Genomic DNA, 19,511 nt, shown 5'->3' on the forward strand with positions numbered 1-19,511 from the left:
TTTTCTTATCGTAACTTTTGTGTTTTAGTTCATATGGCTGTTTCTTTATTGGTTTTGATTACTTTCCTGCCTGCAAACTCCCCTCCACGACTGGCCTCAGAAGACGAAACAAAACACCTTGGTCTAGGACTTTTTTTCCCTCCCTGACGAAGAATACCTTGTTTTGTGTGGTTACTGTTTGATCGGTTAACGTGGAATTGTTACAAAGGGTCATGCGCGATTAACTGGGTGACGGCAGTGTTGGTGCTGGAATTCCTCCAGCAAACTGGTCTGAGTAGAAGCTAGTAGAATCATTAACTGTGAGCTCAAATGTGGATTTTTTTTTTTCGGGAGCCGTAGCATGTGAATGCTTGCTGGTGTTAGTGCTTTGTAGTAAGTGAGCTGAAATATTTGAAAACTCAATTGACAGTTGCTTTCTACGTGATTAGGAGAACAGTGCACTTTTTTATAGGAACCTTTTTACTGAGATTAACTAAAATTTAATAACATGTACATACTAAGAAAGCCAAATTTACCGAGAGTTGGCTGCCGCAACATCTTCTACCCAGCACTAGAGTGCATGTAAGTCGCACAACAGAGTGTGTCATAAGAACTTGACTCAGCCTTGAGGCACATATTGCCTTCTGATAGCTGTCTTGTTCACGTCCACATAGCTTTATTGAAATACTATAACAGGTAACTAAGAACATCTTATCGGAGTGGGGGGGGGGGGGGGGGGGGGGCTTTGTAGTAAGTGGGCTGGTGGGCTGTAGTGAGTGCGCCGAGCCGCTGGCTCAGCGGCTATAACAGCAATGCGAAGCCAAGTTTTTTTTTTTTTTTTTATTAAAACACACAACTGTACATTATTAGCACTACATACATCACTTACAGTAGTTACAATACTAACAATGCTTACAATGGTACCCCTATTACAATTTATTCTCTTAACTTACAATATATATTTTACAGAGGTAGACAACCGACAACACATTACAGACACAGTGCAGATACTTCAATTAGAAATAGACAGTACAGAATTTGAATGAGCCATCCACATGTTTTCTCCACGTAATATCACAACAAAAGTTATTATAATAATGGTTCCCATCTTTTCTTTTTTCCTAAAATGGTTAAGCTTCTTATTTCTTAAGGCAATGAACCTTTTACTCTCCTTCTTGGCTTCTCTTTTGTGTAGAAACAAATCCAATTTTGGGATTGTTTTGTTTCTTCAACACTCCCATATACATAGTTTACCTAAAATTATCAGATAATTTAGTAGGTCATTTCTATTTAAAATGCCAACTATAACATCTTTTAAAGATAGGCTCAAATATTCACTCCGAAAATTAGACCACCAATTGCAAAATCTGTTCCAAAAGGCGCGCGCATAGGAGCAGTCATAAAAGAGATGGTACTTTGTAAGTTGCGCAGAAAGAACACTTCTCTATCTCAATTAACCCAATTTTAAATAATTTGGTATTTGTAAACAAGATGTTATTTAATAATTTATACTGAAAAGACCAAACATAAGTTTCGCCTGCTGCGTTATAGGGGATCGAAAACACCTCCTGCAACGGGTCTGAAATTTCCAAATCGGCTGACAGAGTTTTGAATCGATTCGGGTATTTAGCTTTATTAGCAATAAGCAGTGAGTAAAACTGTTTAGATTTCGCTGAGTGCGCATCAAATTCTGTATTATTATATTTGAAAGCCATAGGATCAAATTCCACCGGTGGGTAAGAGGATACCGTGTAGCACGAAAATTTTGCGGGAGTTTTATTTTGCGGATTGGCGATTTTTTGTGGTTTCCGGGAACAAATTTTTGCGTTTCGAGATGACTGAAATTTCTGCTGGGAACTAATTTTTGCGATGCTCTGGTTTAAGGGGCAGAATATTTAAGTGGAAGAAACCTGAATATTTTTCAGTTCAACTTTTATTGTCTACCCCTACCATGCACAGCCAAACACTGTTTCGTTAATATGGTTTGCCACGACGCTATTACCGTATATTATTTTATAAGAAAGCAGTATGCATGAATGTTTGAATTACCGTAGCTGAAACCTTTCTAGGCATACAGAGGGGCTTTCGAGTGAAAGATGTACTTTGAGACCTAACTGGGAGCCGCTTACTAAAATGCAAAACTATGCCCTACTGTAACACAATGAGACAGACTCAGTCGATAATAATAACACTCTTGTTCAGTTGAACTTCTGCACTTCTGTGCAGGCCGCTGCAGAAGCGCCAATAGAACATGGTTGGTCTGCTGAACGATTCAAGTCTGTGCGCTCCTTCAGATGACCCATTCGTGCCAATCTAATGTACTGAATTGCTTTACTCTTGACAGCTCTAGTTGCTTTATCCAATGGAAAATCATGTTAATGTTCTTGTTTAAGTCCAATGTATATCGCTCCAGTGGCATAAGTCTACTAAAGAGGAGTTTTAAATTTGACTGAGGGGAGTTAATTTTTGCGGCTTTATATTTTGCGGGTATTTTTTTCTGCGGGAACTAATTTTTGCGGATCGAGTTCAATCCGCAAAATCCGCAAAAATTGGAACCCGCAAGATTTTCATGCTATACGATAGCCTATCCTTAGGTACAGACAACCGTAAGGCAGACCACGTCAAAAATTAGAATCAAGCCCCACATTCTTTAGGTATTCAAAAGAGCGTACATTATCCAAACTAAATAATAGATCATTTAAATAAAGAATTCCACAGTCTGCATATTTTTATAAAAAATAGATTTTTTATCAATTCTTATCTCTTTATTTTCCATTTTACATAATGAGCATAATTAATATCAGAGAAAGCATTTCTAAAATCTGCCCACCAGTCAAGTAGCTGCTGATAAAAACCGTTTAAACTTAAATTGAGATCTCTTACATCAAAATTGAATTTTAAGAGCAGAGTTCCTCCATATTTTTTAAAATTAAATGTAAAATACGACTTCCATGGACTTACCCGCTCATCAAGAACCCGTGAAATCCAGGACTCACAGCCTTATTGCTTTAATATGGGTTTCAAGCGAGTCTGTAAGATTCAGGCCACCGTTCTTCAGCGAGTTAATGACTGAGAGTCTCGTCACTTTATCTGGACCTTTCCACAAAAATTTATATACCATCCTCTCCACCTGTTTAATAATTTCTTCTGGGGTTTCCAATATTGCAGAAACATATAAAAGCTTTGGTATAAGGAACGATTTTATAATGGCACTTTGCCAAACAAGGATAAACCCCTCAAACTCCATAGGTTTATCGTTTTTTGAATGTCACTTAGGCCCGGTTCATACGTCGAACTTTACATGAGCCGAACCTAAAAACCTATTAAGGTCGACCCAAATAATTAAGTTTGGCAGTTGATTCAGACGTCGAACTTAACTGAAGTCGAACCTAATTAAAGCTAATGTGAGAAAGTAGATTTTCGTAGTCAGCGGCTGTTGTTTTTACTCAACAAGATTCAAAATGGGGGGAAAGATGAATTCGCTTGTTTGGTAAAATAATGAAGACAGGCCAAACATGGCCCCTATTGGTCGAGATAGGAAGAATATGATCTTCAAAGCTAATTTGCTCTTACGAGTACGTGTTTCAAAGATCTCCCTTTCCTGTACGAAAGTAAGGAAGGGTCTTTGTAGATCTCTTTTAGCAGAGGCTGATTTTCTGTCAAGTGTCATTTACCAGGAGCCATAATCAGGGATGGGAACCGTAACGAGATGCCATTTTGACTTGTGGGCTTGTCCCCATGTGTTGTACCAAAAAATCTATTTTAGAAAAAAATTGCGCCATACGCGCGTGCGCGCACACGTGTAAACGGCCAGGATCGCGCGTGGAGAAATTGAGATTTTTTTTCTACCTGTTCAAAATGGCGTCCAAATTTTAAAATTCTGCAAGGGGATATCTCCTCAGTGCCCACATTTAAGGAATTAGACTCTCACAAAGGAAAAGGTAACAGTTGAAAGAAGACGGGAAAAGTTGGAATAAGCGGCCTATTGATCACATGACTCTCACAGTAAAGTCAAAAAGGCGCCAAAACGGTGGCGCTGCGTACGTTGCTACCGTTGAATGAATGAAAAAAGCTTACACTCTGCGGACATGTACTCAGACAGGTGAGGAATTTTTTATCTTTGGTGAATTTTTTCTCAGCTGCTTTCCGTGTCACATATAAGATAGAAGCCCCACGCAAATTTGCGTGTATTCACGCGGGTTTATGACGTGAGGGAGGGGGGGGGGGGGCATTTTTTTCTAAAAATAGATTTTTTTGGTACAACTCATGGGGACGCATGGACCCCACGCTTACGGTCTCCATCCCTGATTATGGCTCCTGTATTTACTCATCTGAATTGTTTTAGGTTAGGTACAGAAGGGCGATATTCCATAATAAAGCTCAAAATGTTTTTGCAGTTTTTTAGTTTGTTTTGTAGCGCCGACATTCTTTCACGGAGGCTGACTTCTGAAAGAGTTTTATTTATAAGGTTATCGAGGTAACCTCTGTTGCGTAATCTCTGTTTGAATAGAGTAATGTTTTCTTCAAATGTCGTTTTTGAAAATTTTGTTCTGAGAAGTCTTGACGCTTCGCCTTTGATTGAGCCTGTATTGGAAAGTTTCTGTCGGTTTGAAGTGAGTGTGCACTTCAAGAATAGATTCTTTTTTTTTTTTAATCTTTCGCATCTCAGAGAAGTATATTCAGTTGTTTCGAAACAAGAAAAACAAGCACATTCCTCTTTTCCCGCCATCTTGTTCAGAATGAAGTCCTTTGTGCACATGCCAAATCGAGGGAATGCACAGACCTCTGAGATAGATATAATTTATATAATTTATACGTAACGTATGCATTTGGTTCGGCACATGAAAAGTTCGACGTCTGAATCGAAGTCAAACTTTTGCCGTTCTATTCGACTGGCGCAGTCGAATAGAACGGCGGGTCGACCCAAATACAAATCTGTCGATCCTAACTGATTCATACGTCGATCTCTACATGCGCCGAACCAAATGATTAGGTTCGGCTCCTGTAAAGTTCGACGTATGAACCGGGCGTTAGTTTACAATTAAAGCCATTCCGTAATAATATCGCAACACCTCTTGCATTACTGCTCCCATGGGCGAGTTCTAAAGGTGCGCCCTATTCAGCTTTTCATTGTTTCTCTTTGTCACGCGTAGAATGTGTTTCTTGAAGAAAAGATTATATTTGCATTTTGTTTTCTACACCATGCAAATATTGAACTCAAACCTCTCACATTCAGAGATAGCATTTTGAAATCACAAGAACCCATCATGAATCGTCCTCAGTAATGATCTGAGGGGAGAAAAAAAAATGTGGCGCAGGCTATTGACAATTAATATAACATAAGTAATGGATAAGAAGAGTCTGCAACGTACAAAAAACAAAAACAGACAATTATAAAAACACAAACATAGCAATATTTGGATGAAAAAAGTTTCCGAAGAACATATTGACGGAATCTTTACTGATGGAGTCTCGCATCCTTTGCTCCAACAGCCGTGTCCGGTCCTAAACGTTACATGGCTTTTCTTTATTCCAAATAAATAAATATAAGTATTTCCTAGCTTATTTTAGTTTTGATTTTTAATAACTAATAAACTCATTAGTATTTGTAAAAATAGAGTCCCTAAATGTATAACTAAGTATACTACGACATAAAATAAATACATGTTCACTTATCTGGAAAGAAGAAAGATTTCAACTTCGATGAATCTTTAACTTTGTAGAGAATACGCGCAGGGACAGACCAAGGAATATAAGCGAAGACCATCTCTTCTCGAGCGCGAATTTCGTCACTATGATTCTCTTTCAACCTCTTTCGTTCGTTTCCCACTTTCTTCGACCCGTCGTCAGAGATTTCCCCTCGAGAATGGATTATCTTTTAGGGCCGACGCGGCGTTGCGGAGAATATACTGTTTATCTCGGCGGTGCAGCGTAGTAAATACACGTGATACACGGGTCTTACTAGAGGTGGAGCAGTATTTTCCTTGATATTTTGCCTTCTTATGTTTCTTTGATAAGCACGCATTATTTCCAGGTCGCCTTCCAACTTCATATGCTGACTTAAAATGTTACAGACGATATCCTGACATGAGGAATCTTTCTCGGCACCTTCAGGAATGTCCCATATAACAATATTGTTTCTTTTTGACCAGTTCTCAAGGTCTTCGACCTTTCTTTCTAAAGTGGCAACGCAAGTGGAGTCCGGTTTATCAGTCAAAGTAACCTTTACCATCTCGACTTCTTTAATAGTAAATTCAAGACCTTTAAGTCATTAACCTCACCCCGACAAGTTAGCTGTTATGGACTCGAGTTGCTAAGGTTTAACGAACAGCACATCATGGCGGCTTTGCCTATCTGAATCAAGCTTGTCGATTTGCCCTGCCAGGCTCTTGACCAATTAAGTTAGTTCTTCTAAATTACTATCAGTCGGCATTTCTTCTTGTAAATTGGCTGCCCCTTTCCGTGGCCGTAAATTTCTGCTCATGCTCGCCAGGATAAAGAAAAAAAAATAGTTTAGGAGCGGAGCACGAAGTGACTCGTCCTCACGCTTTGGAAGTCATACGAAGCCCTTGCTGTTGACTTGGCTGGAATTTCTGTGGTTATTAGCTCTGATTTAAGGTTTACCACGTCAGTAACAGTTCTGCTTGACGTAGCCTACTTTGCTGTAAATCTCATGGGCGACCCTTACGGTTTCTGACTCCTGGCTGATCTTGGCTGTTGTACTCAGTGTAAGTGCAACTCTGCATACAGCATCTGTGACTGACTGCATTCTACGTATCTCATCTAGCACTCGCGATTTGAACTCGTGCTGTTTTTTTTTTTTTTTTAATTGTTAGAGTAGTTTTACTGCTGTTATTGTTTGTGGCCATCTCTGAACAGGATGCGAAGTTCTCAAGATTTGCTATTGAAGTGGGAATTTTCTCTGGGGGACTGGCTGGAAGGCTGCAATATTATAATTTTCATTCGTTGACAGTCTTTCACCAAGGTTGTGGGCCTCATCTCGTCATCTATTCATGGTTTCTGTGCTCGTTAGTAAGCTGCGATTTTCTTGTCTGTCTATCTGTGTGAAAGGCGATCCCTGTTGGTAATTATTTCGGGCTGCAATTCTCTGCAATTCTTTCTATGTAAGTTCTAATCTCTTGTGGTCTTCGCCTCGCGGTGTTTTCGAGGAAGACCTGGATTCTGACGTCTTGGACACGCCTTTGAAATTAGCCTATTGATTAGAGTGCTGAATCAGAATAAACCTTGTAAAACCTTGCAGCGTCTTCACCATCCGCGTTTGTATTTGTCTCTTTTCTCAAAACTTCCGCTTGACTATCAAGACGCAACTTTTGAATTAGTTAGCAAAGTTTATTCTCATCTCGGTCTCATCAGTTAAGTTCTTATTAGTGTCAACAAGGAAACTTTCTATCTATTATTTAGATCCTTGGCGGCCTTTAGCTAATTCTTAAGCTTGTCGATTTTTTAAGTGGCGATGAGTCGGGAAGAAAGCGTAAAATACGTTCCTACACTGAAAGTGCTTCAGATTTGAGTTCCTTTTTTGAAACATTACAGAGAAATAGTCCTTATGAGAGTAAACGGAGGCCTTATTCGCGCCGATTTGGGACCAGTCCCCTGAGAAACTAATTTAAGAGTCATTGTCTGAGAAAACCAGGCAGAGGTGAAAGATGGGGGTCGGCCGATTTCCTTCAAACTTTCACCATTTAATGTCTGTCCGAAATGATAATGAATGATGCTATTTAGCAATTCTCTTGCTGTTGCGTTTCGTAGTTTGACCACCCCCCCTGGTTTTGACCCTTACTGACCCTGATGTCACGCAAAATATATGCAGAATTTGAAGCTCAATAAAATATATTTCGCGTCATTTCTGGGGACTCATATCGATTGCTTGTATTGTTTATCGTCTAAAAAACGTTGTTAAAGGAAAATATCCCGACTTAACATAAAACTTAATTTTTTATAGAATTTTGCAATTTCCTTGCGATCGCGAAAATGTCTTGGGCCAAATGTGAGGCAATTTCGAAACTGTTTTTCTCAGAGGTGCGGCGTTCCTTTCCAAAAATTTCTTGATATTTTTTAAGCCAAACATCTGTTCTCCCAAAATCAGCAAACTCTAACTTGAGCCATTAAAATGCGTTTGCATGGGCCACGCTCGAAGTCAAAGATGACTCGGTATTTTTGCTAATAAAGTTCCACAGCGGGTTTTTCTCGGTTTTTTTTTTATTTCATCTTCTACTTTTTTGGTTTTTTCTTTTTTGTTTTTGGATAAGCTCGATGAAACTATCCTAAGTCTTCGAGGTAGAACTTCCCAGGAAGATTTAGTTGAGTGACGCTTTGGGCAGGAATAACATCAAATTGGTGTTAGCTCACACTTGATTTGATTATGCGTGACATGTCACGGTATTTGACAATTGTCAAACATGATCACAAACAGAACACATTTCCCACTTTTTTTTTACATTTGCATTTTAAACTTGGTAACAACAAGCATTTCCCTGAAACTATATTAAGTCTTGGAGTCAGTCTGTCGTTGATAATTGTTAATTAAAAGAAAAACAGCATCAAATACCTGTGAAACTTGCCACGGCAAAAGAACCTCCAGTATGTTCGTTACATAACAGACAATTGAAAGAACAACAAATCTTTCTTCTGTGCTCTTTCTGGTCTGTGGATCCGCCTTGTGGCGCTGAAGGTGTTGGTTTGAAGATTTGTCCCTTGCTATCCTGTACACGAGATATTGAATCGCACTGGCTCGTCAGTCTTGGTTTGGGAAGAAAGCGTGGCGCGACGGGTTCAAAGATCTCCGAAGCCGATTTGATTCTCAACAGAGCAGGTAAATTTGATGTCCCTGAAGATGAGAAGAGACAGACATCACAAGAACCTTACAACAGACTGGACCGGCCGAAAACAGACTATGTGTTTCCACCCAAGTTATAAGGGACAACGAAAGTGCATTAAATACACAAACCTGACGAGTAAATGGCTTGATGTCACAAGGCATTTTTGAGCTGCATAACGCTGTTGTTCCCATCGGTTCAAGTTCGTTTTATGTTAACTGACTGTCTGCATACTAGACTCATTTAAAAAATATAAACAACATACCATTTACGGCCGTGGGAACCGAACGCGAAGTTTCGGACATTTGTTTTGTTTACATTTGTTCCGCGGAGTCGCAGTATGCCGCCTCAAATTAGTCGTATCACAGGACAACCAATCTTGACCTCTATGCTACACTATTGTATTTTAACAGCTTTTAGTTGGAATTTTGGAATAAAGACGGGAAACATTCTGCCCCATTAAAGTGTTTCTCAATTATATATTAAATATTTCATATTCATCAGAAGAAACTAGTTTTGTTTTATACCAAAAATCATGATTCCTTGAAAAAAAAAATACAATGTATTTTTGGTATAAAATAAAACTAGTTTCTTCTGATGGATATGAAATATTTAACATATATTTGAGAGACACTTTAATGAGGTAGAATGTTGCCCGCTTTTATTCCAAATTCCAAGCAAAAGCTGCTTTTGAACTATATCAAAATACGATAGCTGTAGCATGGAGGTTAAGATTGGTTTGCCTGTTTAGGGCGGCATTGCGACTCCGCGAAACAAATGTAAACAAAACAAATGTGCTAAACTTCGCGTCCGGTTCCCACGGCCGTAAATGGTATGTTGTTTATATTTTTTAAATGAGTCTAGTATGCAGTCAGTCAGTTAACATAACACGAACCTGAACCGATGGGAACAACAGCGTTATGCAGCTCAAAAATGCCTTGTGACATCTTGCCATTTACTCGTCAGGTTTGTGTATTTAATGCACTTTCGTTGTCCCTTATAACTTGGGTGGCAACACATAGTCCGTTATCGGCTGGTCTAGTCTGTTGTAAGGTTCTCGTGATGTCTGGGGCAAACATTCATTCCTCCTTCTCATCTTCATCTTCAGGGACATCAAATTTACCTGCTCTGTTGAGAATCAAATCGACTTCGGCGGAGATCTTTGAACCCATCGCGCCACACTTCCCAAACCAAGACTGACGAGCCAGTGCGATTCAATATCTCGTGTACAGGATAGCAAGGGACAAATCTTCAAACCAACACCTTCAGCGCCACAAGGCGGATCCACAGACCAGAAAGAGCACAGAAGAAAGATTTGTTGTTCTTTCAATTGTCTGTTATGTAACGAACATACCGGAGGTTCTTTTGCCGTGGCAAGTTTCACAGGTATTTGATGCTGTTTTTCTTTTAATTAACAATTATCAACGACAGACTGACTCCAAGACTTAATATAGTTTCAGGGAAATGCTTGTTGTTACCAAGTTTAAAATGCAAATGTAAAAAAAAAAGTGGGAAATGTGTTCTGTTTGTGATCATGTTTGACAATTGTCAAATACCGTGACATGTCACGCATAATCAAATCAAGTGTGAAATAACACCAATTTGATGTTATTCCTGCCCAAAGCGTCACTCAACTAAATCTTCCTGGGAAGTTCTACCTCGAAGAGTTAGGATAGTTTCATCGAGCTTATCCAAAAACAAAAAAGAAAAAACCAAAAAAGTAGAAGATGAAATAAAAAAAAACCGAGAAAAACCCGCTGTGGAACTTTATTAGCAAAAATACCGAGTCATCTTTGACTTCGAGCGTGGCTCATGCAAACGCATTTTAATGGCTCAAGTTAGAGTTTGCTGATTTTGGGAGAACAGATGTTTGGCTTAAAAAATATCAAGAAATTTTTGGAAAGGAACGCCGCACCTCTGAGAAAAACAGTTTCGAAATTGCCTCACATTTGGCCCAAGACATTTTCGCGATCGCAAGGAAATTGCAAAATTCTATAAAAAATTAAGTTTTATGTTAAGTCGGGATATTTTCCTTTAACAACGTTTTTTAGACGATAAACAATACAAGCAATCGATATGAGTCCCCAGAAATGACGCGAAATATATTTTATTGAGCTTCAAATTCTGCATATATTTTGCGTGACATCAGGGTCAGTAAGGGTCAAAACCAGGGGGGGTGGTCAAACTACGAAACGCAACAGCAAGAGAATTGCTAAATAGCATCATTCATTATCATTTCGGACAGACATTAAATGGTGAAAGTTTGAAGGAAATCGGCCGACCCCCATCTTTCACCTCTGCCTGGTTTTCTCAGACAATGGCTCTTAATTCCTTTAGATCTTTAAACAATAATGTTTTCCTACCTTTCACGAACAACAAAATGGATTACAAAGTCCTTTTTAAAGGGAAGCAGTGCGTTTTGCCCTTGATTTGTCCTTTGATGCTCAGTTCTTAGTGAACTTATAGTGAAGGCTCTCAAACTGTGTAGCACCTTTGCCGGCCAAGCCACAAAGATGATGTCAATTTGACTTTACCTTTGATAATTATCTAACGTAAAGAACATCGATTTTTTCGTAACAGCACAGGAAACAGACTGGAGACATGCTTCTAGCCGATTGGGCAGAAAAATACAAAAAGATTTTCCTCTCCAATCAGGAGGAAGCCTTGGCTAAACCTTTTAGGGCGTATGGAACTCGAGTCAGTCCTCAGGGAACCTTACTTCTCTTCGCCGAATTTTTTTCCCGTCCATTTTTCCGTCGCCAATTTTTCCACGCCCGAATTATCTGATCCCTGGTCTCCGAGGATGTTAGTTTGAAGGAATGGATAATATTATAGTCCAACAGCTAAAACGATCCTTCTATACCCTTTGAGGAAGCGAAAGAAGCTGTAAGTTTAATTTAAAAGGCAAAAATCCTTGAAAATTTAAAATTACGAAAATATACGCACTAACGGATTAGAACGATAACTTCGAAACAGCATTTCGAATTTTCTCACTCTTCTCACTCAATGACTTACAAAGGATGAGCTTCTATTGTCTTGAGAGGATTGAGAAAAAATTACGTTTAGGTGTAACCGTTTTCATCACAAGTAGGGCACAAGACACAAATAGCCAAGCAAAGAAATTCACATGGTAAATTTCTATTGATAAAAACAATTAAAATTTAACCTTGAAATGGAAAACAATTTTTTTCTTCGATACAAAACCTTATAATTTGGCAAACACGCAACAGTTACCGTGACGCTCAAGTTTCCGTACATGATTGCAGCATTTCAAAGGTCAATAGAGCTTGGGTTACCAGTGGTCTTATCCTACAAAAGCCACTGTCTTAGGCACTAAAACAAAGAGTTTCAGATCGTGTAATATATTCCAGTTATGTTGTTGGAAATGTTGCCTGAGTTACAAGCCGCCATTCTTTGCTTATCATCGGATTAATGAGACAAGTTACCTCACCGCGAAACAACCGCGAGCGATATGTTGTATAAAGGTTTAAACATATCGTTTCGTGTTGTGGTTGTTGTTGCTTTTTGTTAAATAATTATTTTGCTTATATCTGTTTGTTCTTGTTATATCTGTTTGTTCATTTGGTTTGTTTTGGCTGTTTTGTTTGTTTGTTTGTTTCGTTCTTTCTTGCGGGCTCTTCTTTCTTCTTGTTTTGTTCTTCTAACTTGTGCCAATAACTGTAGAGGTAGGGAGGGGTGGGTTGGGATGGGGTGTTTGTCACAAAAGGGCTCACAAAGATAAGAACTGCTATTGGTCACTGTACATTTACCAGAAAAGTAACTAAGCTTGGTTCTATACTTAACAACTTCGTACACTGAGAGACCACAGGCACACACTCAGCAAAAGCTGCCCACACATTGGTAGAAGAATCGACCAATGTAAGTGGTCAGTCCAAGGATTAGAAACCGTCGACGTTACACCTCATCACGGATAGCATAGTTAATATTTGGGCTCAGAGAACCCACATGGAACACGCAACTCGTTAAAACAAACCCACCCAATTAACTGTGCCAGCCCGGCTCATATAATCAGCCTCTAAACGGATTACATATAACACATTTCCATTAATTTTTAAATTGTATTGAATTATATTGTTTTACGTTGGAATTGCTGTAATTATGTTGATTTGCAATTTAATTCCGTATGGAGCCGATATCGCTTACCAACAAGACAGTCTTATATATAACAAGAAGAATCGAATTAAATTGAAACGGAATCCATTAATGTGGGTTACCAGTCTCGGACTTCGCGTCATGTAAGGGCTGAGTTTGTTGTCATACTTTGCCTGCGCGGTTTTCCTCCGGGTGTTCTTCGTTATTTCTTTCTGATCTCCTCAAAAACAATCATTTCCAAATTCTAACTCGATTCGGAATCTAAGAGCCTTGTTAAACAAATTCCATCAGTATTTATTTCAAGATCATTAGCTGCGGAAAGACAAACTTTATCGCATAGAGTTGTTACACACTATTGTTATATTTTTTTAATTCCCCATCCTCGATCATTTCCTCCATGTACTCTCCACAACATGCTCATATTAAAGATAAGTTGTACTTACATATCACGCAGCTGTTTATTGTGATCAAAGATACCTTGGGGCAGGCTCTTGAGTTGGTTGTCACTCAAGTACCTACAACACAACAGAACTGTCAACTAACTTCTTAACTATTTCTCAAAATATTTAGTACGTCGCAATTCCGAACTCTCGTTGGCTGAAAAGATCTCCTACAAGCTATTTGTATTGTGAACACTGTAAGTATTATTAGTATTATAAGTATAGCATGATTGTATACGGTAAGTATGGTAAGTATTGTAACTTTGTAAGTATTGTAAGCAATTCGTAGTACTGTAAATATTATATTGTGTGTCTAGGGCTAATAAGAATCTATAAACTAAAATCTCCTACAAGCCAGGTCATATTTAACAGATCGCAGTGCACTGCACTGCTGGAACCTTCTGACACTGTTTTATACAAATGATATAACCCACAATTATGGCTAATATTTTCTGAGGTAGATAAGAAAATAGTGTTGACAGTGTGCAGTTATGGTTATTTGTGTCGTAAACTTATGTCTAGAATCGGTTGCCATAAACTAGTGCTGTCATTGCGAATTTTTGGAAGCCCCCCCCCCCCCCCCCTCCTTCCTCCTTAAAGCCACTGGAATCATTCGGATCGGTCTACAAACACAGCAACATGACAACATTGCATGGAGTCGGGGAGGCGGGGACGTATTTCGTGTTTAGTTTTGGAAATTGTCTCAACATTTCTGGCCAGGATTGTAGCTCAGGAAACGCGTGTATGACTTAGCTTAAAGAGCATCTGACCGGTGTGCGTCAAAAATAATTTTCCTTTGTCCTATGCTTGTGCAGGCAGAGTAAAGTTTGCTTTTTTAACTAGGCCCCACACGTTTACTTTTTTTCACAAAAACAACTCAAGAGACCTCATTTAAATTGAATACATAAGTTTAAGACGAACATTTTCAAGAAAATCCTTGATGTGATCGACGTCAACCTAAAAGATGCTAAGAAATCCATGAGTTTTTAAAAGACCCCTACCAGAGTTGTGAATGAAAACAGTAATTTTATGACGTTATAGGACGAAAACAAGCTTCGCACCAAAACGAGGCTGCACCTCGTGCACATCTAAGAAAATGTGTCTCACATGAAAGGAAAAGACGCTATCGCGTCTTATATATATGTTTTTAGCATCATCAGGTTTTTAAGAACTCCCTCGTGCGGGTGGCAAGTGAGGGTGGGACTCTGCAGAGACTCTGCGCCCAGTAACTCTACCCCAATGGGGGGTAGAGGGGAGCAGAGACGGGGTAGCATTTTGCTCAAATTATTTTTCATTTCTTTTTTTATTGTTATATTAACATGTTAAAAGGCGCGTTTTCACTCGTATCTACTTCAAATGAACGTATCTGGCACTGTAAATTCGATGTAAATGTTAAGAAATGTATGCTCTTGTCCCCCTATAAGGAGGCAATACAGCTAAATTTGAATGAAATTTGAAGAGGTTTTAAGAAGGGATAGAGGAAAGAAAATGATTTTAGAACACTAACAGACAGTTGATACTCACGCAAGAGCACCCCAGGTTGCTAGTGGACTAATTGGTATCCGTCAATTAATTATTAACTACAAATTCCAATTTCAAAACTTCACTAAATCCTCAAAGTTTCTTATTTCCCTTTATTTTACCAATCTTTCTAAAAAAAACTACTCCTCCCAAATAAACCCAAAAATCACGCAAAATACTCCACAACACAGATTCACGATATGATGATCCGCGAGAGTTTTTGGATTGCTTGAAACGCGAACGAGATATTTCCATTAAAGCCATGTCAAGTGGTGTAAAAGTGGTGTTCAGGTGTAACTCCCACTTAAAAGAAATGTTTTATAAGAATGGAATTGAAGTAACATCGCACAGTACCTGAATGATACAGTGGTATGGGTGTGGATGAGTTAATACTGTTCTTGTAATGCTCACTGCTGGTATCTTTCAACTTTACTTCATCAATTAACTTGTAATTCATGTTGAGGTCATATAAAATCCACTTTCCTCAACACTTCACATTTTTTAGCTTTTATTTGTTGACAAAATAAAAAAGCCATTTTATGTGGAACTTGTTTTCGAATGCATGGTTTTCTTTTGACGCCTGCTATATTTGTGTCATGTGAAACCATTAGCAGAAAAAATGAAATTAACATGATGTTATCTTTCTTTGCAAACTTAACGGGAACATTAACGCAAATTACTTAAAACGCTGTTTGCTGTGTTCACAGATCATACTTTCAACTGATACAGATTGATCTGTATTGGATGCCTAAGCTGTAAATTTAAGTTGTTGAAAATTTTAGGCAACGCCTCATTCCCCCAATTTACGAGCTAGTCTTGGCCCTTACAAAAATGCTCGCTTTTTTCGCATGTTTAATAACATATTTGCCCCTTCGAAAACGAAAGGAATTAATTTTCTAATGTTCTGAAATTGTGAGTTAATATTTTACCGAACGGAAAACTTTAGGTGTTTTTTACAACTATTCTGAATTTCTGAGACGATTAAGGCTTTCATCAGATCTAGATATCCACCGAAGTGAACTGTTGGGTCAGGCCCCTAACAAGATCCTAAATAGGATGTAATGACAGGCAGAGCTCGAGGAGATTAGTTTGTAGTTACTATTAAATTTCACGAAATAAGCTTTACAGTAGTTATAGCCAGAAGAATCATTTGTCTTGTTGTTGTTGTTGTTGTTGTTGTTGTTGTTGTTGACGGAAGCGAATTGCCAAACGCTCGCGGGAGTTTTTATTCGAGGGTCGTGTATCAATGAAATCGGTGGTAATAAGGACTTCTAGAAAGATCTAGACTAACTGAGGTTTGTCGGTCAACAAATTTTCGCAGACTAGCACGACTTTAATGACTTTTTGTTTTTAATCTGTAGTATTCTTCATCGAAAGTCTTCTTTTTCTTTAACCAATGGAAGATCCATACATGTTCAATTGTTTTCTTCAAAACAACTCAAGAAATTCAATTTACATATAAAATTAAATTCTCTTACTTTTAAATTGACGTAACAGTAATCTCAGATGATGGTCAACGTGTTGCAGTACTTCCTTAATGGTGTCTTTTTGTTAAAAAAGGGTATGTTGGTCTGTCAAATTACTTTCTGAAATTAAAATCTTTTTTACGGAAAAGACACTTTATGTTGTTTTGCTTTTATTTCTTGAAAACATAAAAAGTATTTTACGTCAACGTGTTTTTGAACGTTTTCTTTTTTCTTTTTAACACCTGCTGCATTCGTGTCCTGTTGAAACCAACAGCAGAAAGGATGCAGTATAGCGGAACAGGCTAAAGCTACTAAAAGTGACTTAATTTCAGACACCGGCTACTTTATTTAATTGCGTTTAATATCATAGCGTTTCATAGTGATCATCACGTATCCGGAAATTTTTTTTCCGCAAATATTTTTTTTGCGGATGCGAAAAATTTCACGTCCACACGCAGCGTATTCGAATCGTTTTCAGCCGTCCACACGTATCCGATTGTATCCGGAAATTTTATAATTTGCTCTAGTGCCCAGTTCTTTTGCCGGAGAGAATCCTTAAACGAGCATGCGCATTATTGCGATTTTGGCGCCATTTCTTTCGCACCATAGCTACTGCGAGGTGTAAACAGTCGAAGCTTGTAGTTTATCACTCGAAAAAATGTCTAAATCTACTGAAAGAGTCAAGAAAAGTATGCTGATACATATAAATGGACCGATGATAAAGTTGAACTACTGCTGACAGTCACGAAAATGTACGGTCTCAACTCTTCTGCTAGCTTCAGCAATGACGTTTTAGACATTCTAAAATTCTCTCTCCATTCTTCTTCGATCATTGTGCCATTGATAAAATTGTCCCACCATGTGCTTGTCCTTCCTGGTCGCGTCCAGAATCGCCTTCGGTGATGGTTCGCTCTTTTTTGACTTTATGATGCCCACTGTTCATTGAAAACAATCTCAAAACATCCTGTCGATCCGATCGACAGCATGTTTTGAGGCTCTAATGTATTGGTTGTGTCAATTTATCACAGCTGCATTTATCTGAACGCATGATATCAAACTAGAAATCAGAGCAACTAACAAAGAAGCTACAACCTTGCTGTACGCCATGTTTGTTTATAATGCTCGCCGTGAAGACTGGATCCAAGAGAATGACGACAGCGTTTACGTATACCGTCCACACGTATACGTATTCCTATCGGATAAAAAAATTTCCACTCTGGAGAGCGTTTTCAAAAATTTCCGGATACGGCCAGAAAATACGCTGGATACGTGTGGACGCAAGCCGTATTCGTAAGAAAACATTGCGTTTTCACAAATTTCCGGATACGTGTGGACGACGCTAAATGCGACTTCCGGTTGGATTTGCATGAAATTGAAGAGAGTGTGACATGGCCTGACAGATTTTGTTTTTTGGGTTGCTAGCTATTCTGCGGACGACTCAAAATTTATGAGCATAATTTAGCTTCTGTCTGGAAAAGTGTCATTATTTTTATGTATTGCAAGCCTTTTAGAATTATTATTTCTTTTCTCTAAAAATAAAAGCCCTTGCTAGAGTAGCCTGATTCCCAGACAGTCCAGGTTGCTCGCGGTCACACACTCTCTCCCTTCCCTATCGCTAGAGCTGCTTTCCTGCATACTTGTTTATTGGGAAAAAGAAACTGTGTTTAAGGACGGTGCCTACTATCGTTACTGCGCATACGTTCTGCGCTTCGCGAGATACTCGGGTTTGCTATGGGTGGTGCATATTAATACAGGGATATTTTTGCGCCGTTTAAACCTATGCGAAGAAAGCAGAACTTAGCAAATGCTTTTGGTATCTCAAAAGAAAATTGGGGGTAACGATGCATTTTTCTGAGATAATTAAGCTTCAATTTAGGAAAAAATCCCATACATTGCTTTATATTTTGGCGTTTTTTAGAGATATTGTTGCGTAATTATCTCTGAAAAATGCGTGGTTACCCCAAATTTTCTTTTTGGATTCCAATAGGCCTTGCTAAGATCTGCTTTTCCCGCATAGTCATAAACCGCACAAAAATACTTCGGTATTAGTAGGCACCGTCCTTAATCGATGGAGGTACTGTCCATAACTGATACCTGCACCTCAGAAACTTTGAAAAATTGTCCAAGCTGCGTAGGTATGAGGTATTGACCCAGGAACCGGTCATTGTGGTTGAGCAGCCTGTCATTGAGCTCTTGAATAAGATGATCAACAAAGGGCAAGTAGAGGGCTCTGTACCAGTACTGCTGTGGTGAAACGGCAGCCGTTTACGTTGACTCGGTTACGCTGGATTGCAGGTATCCTTGGCACGCTGGGCTCGATTTCACAACCTGCTGCAAACTCCTTTGCACGCTCAAACAGTTCACTCCAAACCGTTTAGTCATTTCTCTCCTCCCTTAATACACTGATGACTACCTTTGACTCCTTGGCTGCCTCAATGAGGTTAATAGATTGACCTTGGAGCATGGTAGATAGTGCGACTGTATTTGAAAGGACATGCTCTGTTGCATAAAGTGCAATTGAAAAGTCGAAGTGCAGGATGGAGCGTCACGTACCCTCTCGCTTTATTGTCTCCATCCTCTACAAGGCTCTCTAATGCCTGTACTACCACTGGAAAGGATGTACTGAAGGTATACAACGAGTCAGCCCTGCTTGCCCATCGTGTCTCACACAGGCCTAGCAACTTGGGGCGCCGTTCCATCTCAACCCTTACAGCCGCGTCTCGAGACAAACACTCTTGAACGCTAACAGTCTCTTTGCAGACTAATGAAACGCAAAAGCTTTCTGCTGTAGGGTTCCGAGAATGTTTCTCACTAAGGGCTCCTAATACAAGCATGTCCAATTGCCAAGTTCAAGGAGTGAGCCTTACAATGGACATAAACTGCGTCTGGTACGCAATGCCTGATAATTGCTTGGATACCTCTGTGAATCCCTGCCGTGTTTGTCAATATGGTGTCAATATCCCTGCTGGGTCTCTAGAAACCTCTCGGCGTCCGCCTGTCCTGTGGTACTGTCAGCTTGTACAAACCCAAGGAACTCCTTCCGTACCGGCACCTTTTTGTTGTCCTCTCGTGTGTGCACAAAACGAACGCAAATATAGATTTCCTTCAGGTGTATGCGAAATAACACGCTTTATTTAGTTCGCTTGCTGATTGAC

At 39.1% G+C, this 19,511-nt stretch overlaps 1 protein-coding gene across 1 annotated transcript in view; it reads right to left on the bottom strand.

The window, feature by feature from the left end:
* LOC146462800 (uncharacterized) overlaps positions 1–19,511 on the bottom strand; it is a 274,708-nt gene that overhangs the window by 143,770 nt on the left and 111,427 nt on the right. The window contains exon 25 of the mRNA XM_085085070.1: positions 13,373–13,444. Within this exon, the coding sequence (XP_084941196.1) occupies positions 13,373–13,444 (72 nt within the window). The remainder of the gene's footprint in view (positions 1–13,372; positions 13,445–19,511) is intronic.

The sequence above is a fragment of the Pavona decussata genome, unplaced genomic scaffold, assembly GCF_977016875.1.
Source record: "Pavona decussata unplaced genomic scaffold, jaPavDecu1.1 SCAFFOLD_184, whole genome shotgun sequence".
Lineage (NCBI taxonomy): Eukaryota > Metazoa > Cnidaria > Anthozoa > Scleractinia > Agariciidae > Pavona > Pavona decussata.